The sequence below is a fragment of the Carassius gibelio genome, chromosome B1 (genome assembly GCF_023724105.1).
Source record: "Carassius gibelio isolate Cgi1373 ecotype wild population from Czech Republic chromosome B1, carGib1.2-hapl.c, whole genome shotgun sequence".
Classification (NCBI taxonomy): domain Eukaryota; kingdom Metazoa; phylum Chordata; class Actinopteri; order Cypriniformes; family Cyprinidae; genus Carassius; species Carassius gibelio.
Genome location: NC_068396.1, coordinates 20,578,959 through 20,598,117, shown reverse-complemented (window position 1 = coordinate 20,598,117; position 19,159 = coordinate 20,578,959). Strand labels below are relative to the sequence as shown.

At 36.1% G+C, this 19,159-nt stretch overlaps 1 protein-coding gene across 1 annotated transcript in view; it reads right to left on the bottom strand.

Moving 5' to 3' along the window:
* Positions 1–18,767, bottom strand: part of nlgn4xa (neuroligin 4 X-linked a) — a 101,165-nt gene extending 82,398 nt beyond the window's left edge. The window contains exons 1-2 of the mRNA XM_052544760.1: positions 18,464–18,767; positions 11,791–12,551 (exon numbers count right to left, since the gene is read on the bottom strand). Of these exons, the coding sequence (XP_052400720.1) occupies positions 11,791–12,253 (463 nt within the window). The 5' untranslated portion in view covers positions 12,254–12,551; positions 18,464–18,767. The remainder of the gene's footprint in view (positions 1–11,790; positions 12,552–18,463) is intronic.
* Between the last annotated feature and the right edge of the window lie 392 nt (positions 18,768–19,159).

Genomic DNA, 19,159 nt, shown 5'->3' with positions numbered 1-19,159 from the left:
TGGAATCTTTTTTTTTTGTTGTTGTTGTTGTTGTTAAAAATAGAAAAAAGATGGAAAAAATACCTTTATTTTCGCCACTCTCATTATTGGTGAAATCATCGCCTTTGACTGTGTTGGCTCCTACTGTCAACAACAGGGGAGAAGTAAAGAGGATAAAATGGGGGAACAGATTTTAAAACAGCAGCTTAAATATTAAAAGAAAATCATTTCCAGAATGATTTATTTCAAGTTTGAAGAAAGTCTGCTGAAACCAACTATTGTAACACAATGAGGATTAGTCATTACAACTTGGAAATATTTCTCTAAATGAATAAATACATGTTGTAGATAACATATTTTCCTGAACAATGTTTTACTATTATAAAATATTAATAATATTAATTGTAATCTTCAGTAGTCTTGCATTTTGGTCTGCAAATGAGGGGGAGAATAAAGTGCCCAAAAAAGATAAATAATAAACAGTCAAAAATAAACCTTTAATGAAATGCAGAATGAGCATCAGGTTTCTGGTGTTTCTGTAAATGACCTTGGCTCATTATATATGCAGCACTGTGTGTTAACATTGGCTCACACTGAGAGTGTATGCAGGTTCCAATATGTCTTCAGTTAACAGAGGATTGTTGGATGTCAAGCTGTATAAACTAAAGCAAGTAGCATGTAAATCACTAGAGTGTGAATAACACACCCATGCTGGGCCATAAGCACCACACAACAGGGATTATGAGGTTGGACTAGAAAAAAAAAAAAAAAGCAAAAAAAAGACATGTAATAACTTTGCCAAGAGGTGATCACGATTAGATCCTGAATAATTATACACTGCTTTTCTCTTCTTTTGTTTTATTAGTTTGGGTTCATCACAAGATATGATATTAATAATACAGCACAAAAGTCTCAGCCTAAAGGCTAGACTTTTTAATTAAATGAATGACTTGCATGATACAGTTGGATACCCTATGATTAGCAACCTTGTAAGACTGCATTTCTCTCTCCTTTCCTCTATGAATGATGACCCAGCAGTAAACGCTTGAATCTTAAAATCTGCAGATACTGTTCCAGTGTGTTTGTACCTTTACCAAATTACAAATACAGTGTGATTGCATTTAGGTTCACTCAAAATGTATTAAGCTGTAAAATATGTTCATGTTTTTTTTTTTTTCATGTAATACAATATTGTTGACAAAAAGTGATGCAACTTTAGCATCAATTCCCACATTTAGATATTTTTAGGTTATGTAGCCTAACATGGAATTGAGTTATTGATCTTTTCAAAGATGAGCTACCAAGATTCAGTTTATATCAAGTCAAATGATATTCTCTTGCATTATTTCTCTGCATTGGGTCTTCCATTTTTCTTTCTTTTAATAAGATGTTCTGTTCCTGCTGATGCAAAGTAACCCTATGGCGTGATACTTCCACCACCATACTTCATTCTAGATGTGGTGTGCTCTGTGTATTGTTAGGTTTGCATCACACAGATCGGTTTGACTTCTAGCTAAACAGCTCTGTCCTGGACTCTAAATCTTTCCCTTCACCAATGCATCAGTGTTATGAATTTTGGCAAACTGCACAGATCCTTTTACATGGTTCTTTCTGAGTAATGACTTCTTTTGTACAACCCTCCTAAAGAGGCGTGTATTATACAAAGCTCTGCAATGGTGCAGCTTTACAGTATATGTTTCCAGCCACAAAAGTGAATGTTGCATAGCTTCAGACTAAAGGACTTTGCACACAGAGTTCGAAGTTTTGCATGCCTTTTTTGGCGTGTTTTTTTTTTTTTAATTTTATTGACCATCCTTAAAAAAAAAATCATGCTACAGATGCTAAGGAACAACTTGAGCCAGGATTGGATGACGCATTTATAAATATGTAATCAGTAAAATGTCACACATTCTACTCTTTCCCAAACTACTCTTTCATAAATTTTTAACATCCAGTTACCTAAAATAATTAATAATGTCATTTTCAGACTTCTTGTTTTTCAAAAAATAAAAAAGTAAATAAAAAATAAATATATATTTGGTGAATTTGACAGCATCAAATCTGCTATGCTGAACATTTTAGATGTTTGCCTTTCTATTCTACTTCACAATTTCAAATTTAACATATTTTCAACTTTGTGAAATCAATATTTGGCAGGATTTTGGCAGCACTTTATTCGAACTGAAAAGTGAGAAGGCAATGCATTTTGACATTGCATATTATATACAATGTTTCTCATTCTATATTTCACATTTATCCTCTCATATAATATATATATATATATATATATATATATATATATATATATATATATATATATATATATATATATATATATATATATATATATATATATATATATATATATATATATAAATTAATCAACTATTAAATACAGGCAATTTCTAGCAATTAGGGACCTTATAGACAACATTTTTCAATTAGATAACAACTGGTACCTTCTAAGTCACACAAGTGTTTAAGAAAGTATTTAGGAAACCTTTTTGATAACTATCATTATTTTTGCAGTTCCATTTAGTCCCACTAGTGACACTTTGTTTTAAAGCACACAACTCTTCATTTTGGCAGTGGAGATCAGGTTAATGTTTAAAATAACTGTGAAAAGTGTGTTTTGGCTAAGAGCACACAGCTGCTTCATGGGTATATGCCCGAGCGATAGCACATATGTGTGTAGGACAGTAGATCTCTCTCCTCTGACAGAAGATGGAGATGAGTGAAAAGAAAGGGGTAAGTGTCTGTGGAACTGGTGAGCCATAGAAAGCAAATGTCTTAGATCTTCACTGCAGGGTCATGTGTTCATAGACACATATACCTATGCCTAATTACATACTGTATGCACAAAATGTGCATGTGACCACATAGTTTTGGTGTACCCCCTTTTCTAATGTTCCAGAGTGGTGGCAGTATGAATGCATTTGGAATATGTGCAGTGCCCTTTTTAAGGACGCTTAATGAATGTCCAGTCTAACAGATTGTGCGTTAGCTTTGTGGGCATTTTGCTGGTGATGTACTAAGCAAAATTGCACACAAATCAAAATGTGAAAATATAATGGACAGTTATTTAAATAAGACTTTTTGCATGCAGTAATACCAAATTTTATCCATACAACTTGTTTGCTGATGCGGTGGAATACATGGAGTAAAATATTTAGGATTTGCATCTACACATGTCAAATGATTAATTGGAATGCCTGTTGGATATTCACAAATCCATTTCAGAAAGATATGAATACACAAATAACAAACATTTGTTCATTCATGCAGACACACTTTAATAATTCCGGGCTTATTTTGAGAGAAAATACATTTATGTGTACCTTTAATAATGCATTAGAATTAATCAGTTTAATTATTAGCAAACCATTAATTATTTATCCTTTGATTCACATCATTAATATGGCCCATTGTCATTTGTTTCTTTTCCACCAGGTCAATATTGACACAGTTCGCCTTTAGATTAATTAAGGAGCCACCAGGGCAGTATAACAGGTCTAACATCTTTGAGCTTGATTTATTAAAAATCTGTCATTCTCATATTTTTATGAGGAGATTCCAAAAGAGAGAAAAAAATAAAAATAAAGTGATTTGTCTTATTCAAGGCATAATCCTGGGCCATAACTATAAATACTGAGGTGGACATGCCTGACCCAATATTTAAATGTATAGGTTGATCAATATAGGTTTTCTCATGAGTGATCATTGAACTTTACCATCTCCTGGAATGTTGTATATTTTAGATCCTTGGCACAATCCCTAATTGCTCTAAATTGCCTGTAATTATTAGTTGAAAGAGAAAACAAACAAAGAAACAGCCTCCCTTATAATAAGTCAATTAAATTGCCTGAGGAACCGAGGTTAACAACAATTTCTAGTTACCAATGCCATGCTTGGTTTGGTACAGTGTGTTAAAATAAGACAGATAATGTTGGTATTGTTATATTGGTATGTTCTTATTGACTGTACCATTTTCCCATTAACTATTAGTCAGTACAACAGAAGTCGTTGGGAATCAAAACTGTTTAATTATCAACATTCTACAATGATTTGTATCTAACCGAATAATATTTGAATTGGTGTCATTTTCTGTATTGCTATTTATTTATTTGTGGTATGAAAAAAAAAGAAAAAGAAAGAAAGAAAGAAAGAAAAGGGGGAAAGAATATATATATTAGGGGTGTAACGGTTCACAAAATGCACGGTTCGGTTCGATACAATACACTGATGTCACGGTTCGGTTCGGTTCGGTACGTTTTAGATACAGCAAAATGTAAAAACATCTCAACTTTTCAGAATGCCGCAAGCGCACCACGGGTCATGTGACAAGAACTAACCAATCAGCTTCATCCTTTCCCGTAACAACGTTGGAAGCTCAGCCAAGATGAAGGAACAGCTGATCATAGTTGTATATGGATTGCAATTTTGAAATAAATTTAGTAGCAGAGCTAGCCTACTGCAAGCGATTTTTAGAGCTGCAAATCCATTTATCCTTTGCTGAAATTTCCGCGTCTCATGGAGAGAGCATGTCATTGTTGCTTAGCAAAGACAGACGCCTCATGAGCGCAAGAGCCCGAGCGCTTTGGAAAGGAGGAGAAAGACGCGCCTAGTGTTTTCCACGCGTTTTTAGGCGCGATATGTGAACGGCCCCAAAGGCGCTCACTCACTCAGTATGCGCTGAAGGCTCGTTGCAAAATGTCTAATGCATTTAACAGACCAGAAATAGAAGATCCTCCAATAACCAACAGGTCTGGTTTGGGTGCACTTTGGATTCCCTGTAAGCTATAATGGTGATGACAGAATGAATGGTAAATAGTAAGGTCTCATATCCGCGGCTATAACGTAAATGAAGCCTACCAAACACTGCGGTGATGTCTTTTGCCCTGTTTGAATCAGTTGGAAATGTCGGTCTAAATGCTGCGGGGATAGTTTGTTGCGTGCATGTTTCTCCTTTTTTTCGTCTTTTCCCAGATACTGACACACTAAGGTGATGTCGGCATAAATGAGTTGACATGTTTCAGGTATTCCCGCTGGTGTTTTTTTGTTTTTGTTTTTTTGCATTCCCGCTGGTGTACCCTATCGTCATGTAGCAGATGCGACATACCGTTGTTTTTTTATCCACCACTCTCTTGCCATCACCATTATAGCTTAAAGGGAATCCAAAGTGCACCCAAACACCAGACCTGTTGGTTATTGGAGGATCTTCTATTTCTGGTCTGTTAAACGCATTGGCCATTTTGCAACGAGCCTTCAGCGCGTACTGAGTGAGCGAGCACCTGACTGAGTAGCCTAACATAAACATTGCAGTTGGTGATTTTTTCTTCTTTGGGAGTATCAGGGGCGTTGCCTGTTACGTCTTTGGGTTATTGGGCTACCTTGTTGAACGCATATCATTATATTTCTCTTTTTTTTTTTTTTTTTCAAATATAATTAATTAGTCCAACGAACCATTCGGTATACATAATGCGTACCGTGTACCGAACCGAAAGCCTCGTACCGAACGGTTCAATACGAATACGCGTATCGTTACACCCCTAATATATATATATATAAATCAAAATCATGTTTGATATAATAGTTTTGACTGATAGACAAATGCATGTGTCTCAAAATGTGATTTACAGTTTAATTGCTGCTGTACAGCCCCTGCTAGATTTTTTTTTTATAATACCTTGAAATATATACTTTAGAATATATTTAAAAAAATAACTATAAATACACAGAAAATTACCCAAAGTTGAGCCTACTAGTTACTAGCTGCAAGCTTATGTAGCTTAAAATACATGAACTATTCAAGAAATGTTTATACACTGCCCTAGAGTCTTTCAGCATTAGCTTACACAAAAGACTGCATAAGTGATGTTATGGTTGCATTGGCTTAGACAGATTAGCTTGATGTGCTTACATAAAATTATTTAATTAATGTCAAGACTGGGGAAAATTTCATTCAGAGGTCGCAAAAGCAATTTTAACAGCTAAATGTTCATCTCTGTAATGTTGATGTGCTATTAAACAAATGCAAGATTCCACAGAAAATAAGACTTGCCCCATTTCATAAAAGGAAATCAGTTTTTTTTTTTTTTTTTTTTCATAGGATTTCCAGTGCTATTCAAGATTATCCTGAATACTGTACCAGTGCCAAGATAATGTTTCAAATGGTGGACCCACTAGGAAAATGAAACCCATTTGGTGAAGTAGGAAAAATATTGGATGTCATTGTATCATTTGTCATTCTCAGTTTCCAGGATGAGTGTTGAAACTTCGACACTAATATGGTTGTGATATGCATACTTCAAAAAAAAATAAAATAAAATAAAAAAATACAAATTCCAGGGATACCCTCCACCCCTGTGTGCCCAGGTATGATACTTAAAACATGGATGCACTTTTTCTTTTCTTCTCAACACAGGTTAAATCAGTATTTTTAGCATGTACAAAGCACATATATTAATCCCTTAGTTCAGAAGCTCATTACATTATATTCATTAATAATTCAACCTGAAGAATGTGAGGAACTAAGTTACAATAGCTTTGAACACTTTTTTTGGGCTGAGCTTCAAAGGACATCTCATTACCCAGCAGTCGATACTATCCCCACAGCTCAAATAAAGGTTTCACACAAAACACATTAACCACAAGAAATGGCCAATTATTCATAGATGATTGACAGCAGCAAATTAAAAGCCACAGCAGGACGCAAAATGAGAGATGAACATACGTGATTGTATGAGGAGCCTCAAAGATTCACCTTAAAAGAACCTATGCTATGTTATTTTATTTATGTTTTTTTTTTTTTTATGTTAACTTCAAGAATAAAAAAATCCTGATAATTTATTCATCCCTGTGTAATTGAAGATGTTCATGTCTTTCTTTCTTCAGTCAAAAGATGATTAAGGTATTTGAGGATTTCATGATTTTTCTCCATATAGTGGACTTTATTGGGATGCAGCAGATTGAAGCTCCAGAATGCAGTTTCAATGCAGCTCTGTGATCCCAGTTGAGGAATGTAAGTTTTTAGTGAAACGATCTGTCATTCTTATATACTTTTTAACCAAAATTGATTGTATTAGCTCTGCGACGTGTGACTTTCCGCATTATATAATCATGCTGGAAAGGTCAAGTGCACGGTTAGTTCTTCATCTGTATACTCTGTTTAAAAAAAAAGAGCAGGGCGAAAAACATCTCATCTTCTCTTCCAACTTTAAAATCGTCAGACATCATTGTTTTACTTTCTTTTTTAATTTTATTTTTTTTTTGTAAATGGTGTTTGACTTTCTTTGCACTTTCGCTTTGTAAACACTGGGTCAGTACTTCTGCATACGTCTCACATAAACTTTCCAACGTGACTGCAATGTGTGAAGTCGAGCTAGTGCAAGAAGAGCATTTGTGGTTAAAAAGTATTATATATATATATATATATATATATATATATATATATATATATATATATATATATATATATATACATTTTTTTTTTTTTTTTGTTTTGCTAGATAAGACCCTTATTCCTTGGGCTGGGATTGTGTAGAAACCCTTGAAGCAGCACTGAAACTGGACCTTGAACCCATTGGCTCCCATTGAAGTCCATTATACTGAGAAGAATTCTGGAATGTTTTCCTCAAAACCTTATTTTCTTTTCGACTGAAGAAAGAAACACATGAATATCTCGGATGACATGGGGGTGAGTAAATTATTCTATTGTTTTTTTGTTTTTTTTTTCTGGAAGTGAACTAATCCTTTAAATTCTAATGACTAATTTAACTGGCATGAATTCTTGATGGAATGGATTTAACAAGCAGAAACATTCCTTGGAGGTTCTAGTCCGTATTGACATGAGAATATCACACATTAGCATCAGCTGCACATTCATGCCATTCCCAGGAGACCATTGTCCTAAACTCAATGACATCACCTGTCTTTGTGACATGGCATGTTATCATGCTGGAACGAGCTATTAGACAATGGGTAGACTGTGTGTGTCCATAAAGAGATGCATGTAGTCCGCAATGATGCAGGATCACAGCAGGTTGGATGTGAGGTTGGATGTGGAATTTAAATGATGCTCAAAAAGCCTGGAAAGGAGGTGTGCCAAGGAAATATTCACAACATTTCATCAGCAGGAGCAGCCTGAACCAAAACAATATTAATAACTAAAAATTAAAAAAGCAGGATGGATCCATGAATTAATGTTGATAACACCAAATTTTGACCCTACCATCTGTATCACATCTGAAATCTTGATTCATCAGAAAATCAATGTTTTCCAACTGTCTAATGTCCAGTTTGGCGAGCATATGCTCACTGTAGCTGTTCTTAGCTGACAGAGGAATCTGCTGTTTGTCTGCTGCTCCGGCCAACCACTTAAAGGTTCAAGGTGGATAGCACCGTTGTCATACATTGCTATTTTAGTTAGCCACCTTCCTGAAAGCTTGAACCATTCTAGCCACTCTCTGTCAAACCCTCTCATTAACAAAGCAGTTTCACCAGCAACTGCTGCTCATCTGATTTCCCCCCCCCTCCAAACTCCAGAGACTGTTGTGTCTGACAATCCCAGGAGATCGGCAGCTTCTGAGATGCATTCTGAGATATATTTAGTGGCGTGAAGAAGTTTGAGATGACATTGAGAGTCTGGGATTCAAAATACAACTTCAAGGTGAAAAAAGTTTTATGATTTACAAAAAGAAATAAATGTTATGACTTTAAATAGGAAACATTTATATGACTGTTACCTTTTCTAGGTCACTTATCAAATCATTACATTTGACAATATATGAACTGTTTGGTCAGATTATTATTATTATTATTATTATTATTATTATTATTATTATTATTATTGCTTCCATTAAAGTTATTTGGAAACTTCTAAATGATGCCAGACAATGAATTATTGTGGGTATTGCATATACTTATAAAATCCATATCAGCTGGAGAGGGCTGTCATCAAAGAAGAACATACACAAGTCTTGAAAAGTCTATTATATGAAAATCCTCAAATTCATTTTAGATTTAACTCTCTCAGTTTGCTATGCAACCAAACAATAGATAGATAGATAGATAGATAGATAGATAGATAGATAGATAGATAGATAGATAGATAGATAGATAGATAGATAGATAGTGTTTGTGTTATAGTGATAGTGATAGATAGTGATAGTGTTCGGACTATAAGTCGCACCTGAGTATAAGTCGCATTAGTCCAAAAATACGTCATGATGAGGAAAAAAGCATATATAAGTCGCACTGGACTATAAGTCGCATTTATTAAGAACCAAGAGAAAACATTACCGTCTCCAGCCGCGAGAGGGCGCTATATGTCTTCATTATAGACTACAGGAGCACTGAGCAGCATAGAGCGCCCTCTCGCGGCTGTAGACGGTAATGTTTTCTCTTGGTGCTTGGTTTTAAATAAATGCGACTTATAGTCCAGTTCTCTTGATTCATGTCAAATACATTTTTATAAATAAGTCGCACCTGATTGTAAGTCGCAAGACCAGCCAAACTATGAAAAAAAGGGTGACTTATAGTCCGGAAAATATGGTAGATAGATAGACAGTCAGACAGACAGACAGACATTGCTAAAAATCTTGAAATAATCAGTTTAATCCTCTCCTAAGAAAGGAATTTTGTCACAAAAGGGTTTGTGCATTTATACAATAAAATTAAATAAAATACTAAAGTATTCACTAAAAAGAAAAGTGTGACAGCTAACATGAAAACATAGGCCTGCAGGCTGTGGAAGAACAATGAGCGGTATTAATTACACTACATGATCACAGGTGTCAGTTCCCCATTTACACTCTACGAGTAGATCTCAATTATCTTTAAAACAAGATTGGATTGCAGATGTTAAAGAAGTACACCCATTGAGATAGACAATGAGGGTAACAAGCACTGATTCATTTCAACACCTTTCTGTTTCTCTGAATGTTTTTTTTTTTTTTTTTTTTGAATAGTCCAACTGAAATTAAATTGCTTAGCATTCCCAATTAAAGAATGGAAGGGAGCCTGCATTGTCTCCTCACACAGACTTTTCCTTCAGGCTGAAGCACTCATTGTGATTAATTCACAACAAAACAGGATGCCACCTCCACAGCCTTCACTCGTAACTGCACTGAAAGATAAAGCTGACTCACTAACGTCACTAACAGACTGCAGTCTCTTTTGTGCGTCTAGCTAACAAAGGAAGCGGGCAAGTAAAACACAAAGAGAATTTATGTGTCTCTAACCTGTTTTCTACAGATCAGGAAGAGGGGATCCCAGTTTTCCATTCTAGCCTTGAACGCCATGCTTTTTTCTTTTGATATGGTCTTTGCACTAAAGGGCTTTTTTACATCTATCATCCTGCTTCAACACTGCCACAACTGTAGTGAAAGTCCCTCTTTGAGTCAAAAATGCCAGGATGGTCCCATAGTACACAGGATTTTGAAAAGGGCAATTTGGAGAGCCGAAGCATGATGGGCGGTTAGTGCATGAAAGCTAACAGGGGATGACTTCAGTACGGCACAAAAAAAGGATTGAGTTCCAGCATCACAGAAGGGACTTTTTTAAGCAAAAGTGCGGGCTGTCACAATATGCTGACACATTCTGTTAGAAATTTACTGCACACTGGTGCAGCAACAGTCATGGAATCAGAAGAATACAGTAATGTTGATTTAAACTCAGCAACATGGAGTTACTCCGAAAAAGAAAATAAAAAGAAAAGAATCCAAATTATTTAATATTACATATCACAAAAAAAAAAAAAAAAATACTATTATAACGAACCACTATGTGCTGAGCAGGAAGATTCATATCTTCAAGATACAGATTATCCCCATATGGCTGAATAATTGAATCATTGGCAAAATGTTTCATTAAGATGATGTCACAATAATAAGACAAGAATAATTTGAAGATGCAGACATTGCTGCTCCACTCTTTGAGAAATTTTAATTTGTAAGTTAGTCACTTTTCCTTAATCTTTCAGTCCAGTGTCCATTTTAAATTAATTTTAAATTAACTTTGTTTAAATAAAAAAATAAACACTATTATTCAATTCAAGACTAGAGGACACACAATCTGCAAGAGCTGAGTCCTATCTGTGAATTGTTATTATTTATGGTAACATTTAATTTTAAGGTGTCTTTGTTAAACAGGTTACATGTACTTATTATAATAACAATTAATTATGCATCATTACATATAAGTAACCCTAAGCCAAACCCTAATATTAACCCTTATCCATTTAGTAAGTACATGTAGTTAATTTATATTACTTAGTACTTAAATGTATAATTATACTGTGATAAGGACACCTTAAAATAGTGTTTACAATTACATAACAGCAACTTTCAAATAAAAAAAAAGACATTTATACTGTAAGATTTACAGTAGCCAGGACATACAGGGTCAAAACTATATAAAGAAGTAGACTACCCAGCTAAGCTTTTGGATTGTTCTGTGATGATAATAATCATAACAAAATGACTAGTTTACTTTGGGTTGATAGTCATGAGCTTTACCAGCAAATCAGAAGTTTATTAAGGCAAAAGCTGTTAGTTAATAGTGAGAACTTGACCTTAAAATCAAGTGTGACAAAAATAAATACATAAAAATCTAATTTTGGAATGTCTGCAACAATTCGCTGAATTTGGGAAATCTTCACAGATTAAGTTGTGATGATGCCAACTAAGCAAAAAAAAAAGAAAAGAAAAAGGTGCTAAAAACATATGAGATGAACCAAATCGGCAAACTAACAATGAAACATTTCAAGAAAACGATATACATCAAATTATAATTAGAAAGAAAATGACATACCATCCTCCGTGGGAACATAAATGTTTAAGTACAGGCAGTCTTCACTTTGATCTTGTACGTAGGTTACAACGGTATCCAAGTTGGCGGTGAACCATACAGGTAACATATCATTGAGTAAAAACCGATCTTCCAGAAACTGAGGACAAACGGGAGCAAACTGTGTGGCATTTCGAATCCCTGGCCACGACATGGGGGGCTCGGGGGGCTGAAACCTTCTCTCCCCCGTGGGTGGGAGGGCATAGGGAATCCCAAGATACTGTTCCACCGGCCCTAGAATCTCATTGGGCAGAGCCGTTTTCAAGCCTCTTAGCTTGCCGTAGTTTGTCGTGACAATAGGGTGATGCTGGGCCTGTGTAATGGCTAGCCAAGCAGCTGCGAGCACAATCCAGGTAAAAAGGCGTGGAGTAGCCAGCGGATGAACCATGGTGAGTGGTATCCATGGGGTTCCTCTGAGCCGTGACATGGTCCAGCTGCGGTTAGCAGAGTTGGTTGAATTCACAGTCCTCCACTCCTTCCACAGCCAAGGTCAAATCCCGCCCTCAGGCTGCAAAGGACAGATGATTGACAGCGCGTACACCAATCAGATCAGCAATCATGTCATTCCCCCATGCCATGAGGGGGATTCTGGATCTCAGTTGTATTTTTTTTTGTTGTTCTTTAACTGCTATCCTTTTGATGAGAAAGAGAATGCAGTTCCTTGCCCCTGAGCTGTCCTCTGGTTTAACTAGTCCCTCCTTTCAATGCCTCCTTTATTGGTTTGCCTGTGGGAAAGAAAGAACAGCCCATAAATTCTCATTCATTGTCATAAACAAAAACAGAGGAATTCCATTTCCTTCATTCTATTGCATGCTTTGTGTTAAGAGTTAGAGGCACCAAGGTAACCTTGCACTGCGTAAATAGCAAACAAATGCTAACACTTAGACATCATTATACTCTAGATTCAAACAATAGCTATTTTGAAATATGACTCTATGTTTGTATTGACTGGGTCACAATTTATACAGTAAGTGGTCTGGTAAATTGATAGGCTCAAATAACTGCGTGTGGAGCACTGTAGCGTATACACAAAATAGTGTATAATATATCCATTTATGAGGTTATTTGCACTAAATAAGGCTGTTTAGAACATATCGATCTATTTGCTTGGAAACTATCTATGACCGAAGCAAGCACTTTGATTGAAGCAGTTGTGTTTTAGAACAACAACTGAGTTCGATATATATATATATATATATATATATATATATATATATATATATATATATATATATATATATATATATATATATATATATATATATATATATATATATATATATATATATATATATATATTCTCTCTTCTCTTTCTAATCACTTAGTGTAGATATGCCCAATCTATGACTCTGAAGTGTTCTGATGACTTGGTCCTAAAAAAAGAAGTTCCAATATTCATTTATTTGGCAGACATTTTTAACTTGCATTGCATTCAAGGTATACATTTATTCAGTTCATGCATTCCCTGGGATTCAAGCCCATGACCTTCCATGAGTTTAGCATTGCTAACAGTTTGAGCTACATGAGCTACTACTCTTCATAGTCATCATCAGTAAAAGCATGAGATGTGAAGTCAGTGAGCATGATCAGAGCGTGAAATTAATGGTCTGTCATCTACACAAATCCAAACATTTATCCATTATCCTTTGACTCTGGCCTGTTGTTCAAGTACAAATTTGGGAATTTGGCAATAGGAAACGTTTTGTGTAATTATGAAAGAATGAAAGTCAAGAAAGACTTTGGTTTGAGACTCCTCTAGATTTGGAAATGCTAAAGTTCACGGTGTTTCCAGGAATCTTTCCAGGACGATCCTCTGGAACAAATCAAATGCATTCAACAGAAACTTCCTTAGAGACATATATCGGAGTAGACAGGAATACAAATTTGCCTCTGATTTAAATATATGTGAATTGTAAAATGGTATGTCTGCATCACATTTACTGTCTGAACAAATGATAATCTTTCCACCTGAATGAGCAAACAAAAGAAGCGCACAAAGCTGAGAGCAGATTATGCACCAGAAATGCTACCCGGCGTGTGAATTTGAATAATGAATGCTCCATGCACTTCATCCACATACAAGTAAGAGGAGGAAGAGAGTGGGTGTGAAACAAGAATCGAGAAGATCCTCATCAGCTGGTGTTTTTGATACTCTTGAACTTCACCACCATCATACAACACAAACCATAGCTCTGACTTGTTTAACTTCATATACAGTTCAAGATCATCACACGGACTGCTCGTGCACATTTACCTCAAATTACTGAACTAGGCTCGCTGGAGCCTCTGGAGGGAAACTTTAATGACTTGAGTCCTTGAGTAAATCTGCAAGCGATGAACTGTTTGGTTCGCTCTGATCCCCCATTAATAGCTCTGTCAGTGAAAACTAAGTGAAGTTTCCTATGAGACTGTTCTTGAATCAGTACCTCTTATTTAAACAGTAATAAAAGGCCATCATCCCGCCAACATCTTCAAAATATGGTGTGTTTAACAGATGTCACACCCGGCGTTATCAGTGCTGTCATTTTCAAAGCCTGTCTAAATAATTCTTCAAGAAATCTAAGATTGATAACTGATAAATTTTTAATTTCACAAAGCAATTTCAGCAGAGATCACATGGAAGACAGTATAACCCAAGGAAAGTTAATTGTGCGAACAAAGCAGTGATGCTTTAATGGACTCATTGAGACAGTCACATTAACTGAAATTGGTGTTGAACAATGCTAAATTACAAAAGGATTAGGGTTATCTTTACTTCCCCACTTCACAACAGTACAACGGCAGGATGTTTTAAGCACTGCCAGTCACAAGAGAAAACTAAGAAGCACAAGAAAACAAACAAAACAGAAGCATTATCTCCTTTATACAGTGCATAGAACATCCCCAGATACAGCACATGCCTGTAAAATATCATTCTGATAAATATTTAGTGGCAGTTTAGAGCATTTGAAAGGGGATATTCCTATAAGGCAGCATCTAATGAAGGAGTAGAACTTTAATAAGGCTCGAGTCCCAGTGCACATGACATGCTTTAAAAGATCTTTATTGGTGGTCTCAGACAGACCCATCCTGTAACACCCTGGGGTTTTCAGTCCACACTTTTTTCAAATTAAAGCCATCATTTAGCCCAGATATCAAGACATGTGCTCTGTGCACACAGCAATGGCTTCATTATAAAGGGATACAAAAAAGTGAGAAAACTCGTTCTCTTTAAATAAAACATTTTAATAGACTCAGTAAAGAAATAAGACGTAACACAGCATTATCCATCAACGGGCCTTTGTTGATCTAAGAGGGAAGGCCTACTGATTTTTAAGTCCTAAGCTTTCTTTAGTTCTCTCTTTGTTGATCATAATTGTACATCACGACATTGAGATTGGCATTTCAGAAAATCTTTCACGTACATATTTTGTCCTCTGAAGCAAATGGGCCTGCATGTCTGGCCGGCAATTTAATTTCCAACACAGACAAAAAGCTATGTAGCATCCACCAGTTTGCATGCACTCTCATCTGATGTCCAGCTAGACCAGACAGGGGGGATTTATTCAATAACCATACGCCAATATAGCTACATCCTCAAGGAATGCTTACATTTAAGAGGCTCAGTAAATGGACACACCTTCTGCCAAAATGCCATATTACAACAGAGAAGAACAAAGAACAAAGTTGTCCATACTGGCTACCAGCCCAAAGAGATACTTCACCTAAAATAAAAAATAAAAATATATATAAAAAAAAAATATATAAAAAAAAAAAAAAAATATATATATATATATATATATATATATATATATATATATATATATATATATATATATATATATATATATATATATATATATATATATATATATATATAATTCATTCACCCTCATTGTTCAAAATCATTGTCATTTTTTTTTTTTTTTTCTTGACAAAACAACATTGGATCCCAATCACTTTCCCATCCATTGATTGTCTGGGGAAAGTAAGTAAATAATTACTTCTTATTAAACAAATTAATACATATATATGGATGGATGGATGGATGGACAGACAGAATGATAGATAGATAAAACATGCTGTTTTCTAGTATTAAATGTGTCAAATCTTTTAGGAAGAGAGAATGTGTTTTTGTCAGTTATATTTAGATAAAGGTGATTGGGTGGAATTTATATTCTAAATGTTCTGCACACTTCACTTAAATGCACACTTGGTACATGAGTGAGTATGACAAATAAAAAGGAGAGAAATGAGACCAAAGAGAATAAAAGGAGAGAAAATAGTATTCACTGCCTGTGTGATCACTGAAGATAACTCACGCGAATCTCAATGAAGGTGCCGGGTCTCTCTCTGAATTTTAATTATAATAAATGATCTGCTTGAAGGAGGCTCTAACAATTGCACTGTTCAAAGAGTGACTCGTGATGCAAAGGAGACAGTATTGATTCGGTCCAAGCAAACGACAAAAGACCATGGAATAAAACACAGAAACCGCTGTGACCTTTGGGTGAACTTCGGATGAACGCGGTGCGATTCCGCCGCAAATGCACCTGCTATGACTTATTCAACATGGCGTCTGGGCTGGCAAGTCAGCTGGAATTAGTTTCCTCAAGCTGTATTCTCTCCTTCTATCTTTCTGTCAGCTGACTGAGTGTGGAAAGGAACCCCAGAAAGCAAAGAGAAAGAGTGATACTAACAGCCAACCAAGAGAGAATGGATGAGAAATTAATAGTGAACTGAACCTCTAAACCTCAGCAGCGATCAAGACCAGAATTTGTGAAAGCACCCTGCCTATTGTTAACTACAACTTCAAAACAACTGTGATGATTACAAGTATGTTTGCATTTCCAGGTAGGCGATTCCTATTCCAAGGTATTTCCTATTGTCTATCCAACAAAATATTTTCAGTCACATAATCAGAATAGGTTTAGCCCTTTCTACACCCTTATTATGCCACCTGTATGAAAGTTTTTCAAAACTGACAAATTTCCAAGTTTTAACACATCTCAGAATATGCATGTTTTGTATTGTATAATGTGCAACAAGCAGTACATCAAATTATTTAGATACTATAAATATTCATGAAACAGTAGGTGAACAATACCAAAATGATGTACAAGATTATGTCTAATATCCAAAAGTACCACAAGAGGTTAAAAAAATAAAAAGCCAGAAAGAGCACTCTTTTTAAAATGTGTCCTCCTAAAGATACCAAGAAAGTTGCCCCAGAAGCCCTAGGCCAACTTAAGTTACAGCACCCAGTTAAATTACTTTCCTTTTATTGTTGGACAGTTATATGTCAAAGAATATAGGCTATTTGTCAAAGAACAATTCAACATTGTGGATGAAGTATGTATGTATGAAGCCTAGGCCTAATTACACACTTAGCCTACCTAAAAAAAAAAAAAAAAAAAAAACCCTTTACCAGTCAGTTTTTCTAATTTAGTTACTACTTTTAAACCGCAGCTGATTACTGTCTTTTGAGTTTTACATTACAGAGAGACTGAACTTGTTGGCACGTTTTTAATGTACATCAGTTGTGAACCTAAACCGATACTAGCCTAATGTCAGTGCGAATGTTCGAGAGGCGGCCCAGTTTCCCCTCCTCCCTAGGCTAGCCTACTCCATCCCCAAAACACGCACGTATGCAGGAGATATCCACAGTACCACCTTGTGGTTCACCGCTGTATAAGCGGGGCAGCTTGGCTTGAAACAGTGGTCCCTGTGATGAAAGTCTGGACTCACCGCATCTTTTGAGGAGAATCTGGTTCGTCTGTAAGCATAGCAAAGCCAGGCGAAAGTTAACACAACATCCCATATAGCTTCTTCAATCTCAGCGTACCTTTTCAGTGTCCAATCACTGACTGTTATTGTATTTAATCTCAAACAAAATACGTTTTAAATAATAACCTCGCATATTTCTTTCAAACCCCTGGCCCAACATTATGGCTCTCGAGAAACGACATTTGGAAAGATTTATCGCCACCACATAGGCTACTTAAGCCGGGTAAATGGTTAGCACGCATGTGAATTTGAACCGCTATAAATGTACATTGAGGAAAACAATCATACATCAATCAACACAGTATCTTGTTGTTCAGAGGTTTGGTTAGCCACAGGTTCACGTAGTGATATACCGAAACACTTCTGCCATGAGCCCCCTGCTAAAAAAACAATTTCCTCATCATCAAGTGCGTACATTTACAATGACTCATATGAAAGACTCTTTCATGCACTGTATTTGCACTTCATCTTTAACGTGGATTCTGACAGTAACGATGGAGAGTAGAACAAGTGTTTCATTAAGCATAATTTTCGATGAGGAAAACATGTCTACGCAAATCGTGTTGGCCAAAAACTACTGAAACAGGGTCAGAGGTATTTTTTTTTTTTTTTTTTTTTTTTATGCAAATCAGCGCTACTAGCCGGTGTGAATTAAACACGCAAAGCAAAATCGTTGCGTCGTTCGTCCGGATGGATGAAGCTTTCAGAGAGCGCGAAAGAGAGGGAGAGAGAAAGAGAGAGAGAGGGGAAAAAATCCTGGGAACCAGCTGGAAATAAGCGTGTACGCGGCGACTGGCAAACTGTTCAACTCAGTATCAGCACAAAATAAAAGATACGTTCACTTCCATGCAGGGTTGTTCTCGTGGCTTACCTTTGCGGTTTCTGCATTGTACGGTTTCTGTCCTGCCGCCGCGACTTCCTGAGGTACGGTCAAAATGTATGTGCCACACAAGGGAAAAAAACAAACTCCGTCCTGCCCCTGCTAAAATCCAACGTGATGCTGCCGTCCGAAAGAGAGGTGGCACACCGGAGACTATTCAGCAGAGACGCGGCAACATATCTGATGTAAATGACCCACATAGATTAAGGTAATTCATTGAAATCACTGCGGAGGAACAGTAAATTGTATAGAGAATCTGATTGTCTCCATAGAAAGAGGCAGCACTGACTGGAAAAAAAAAGAGATTAAAGGGAGAGGGACTGAGTCTCTCTCTCTCTCTCTCTCTCTCTCTCTCTCTCTCCCGCTGCCATTGGACTGCACTGAATGAAATTTACAATGCTTACAACCAATAGATTGCCGCATTCGCTCTATCACCCTTTAACCAGCTTTAATACGTTTATAATAGCTGTGTTGTTTGTTTTGGGTTATACAGCTATATGGTGAATGTAATGTCACACTGAAAAAAAAAAAATGGGTCTGGAATAGTGTATAAGTTCCCTTCTCATCACTCAGTATGAGATCCACTCCATGTTTCCCTGAAGCTGCTCACCAGGTTTTCCTTGCTCTGAGTGTTCATTAAGTGAGAAAAAATGTGTAGATAGTCTGACTTTCAACATATTCTACAAA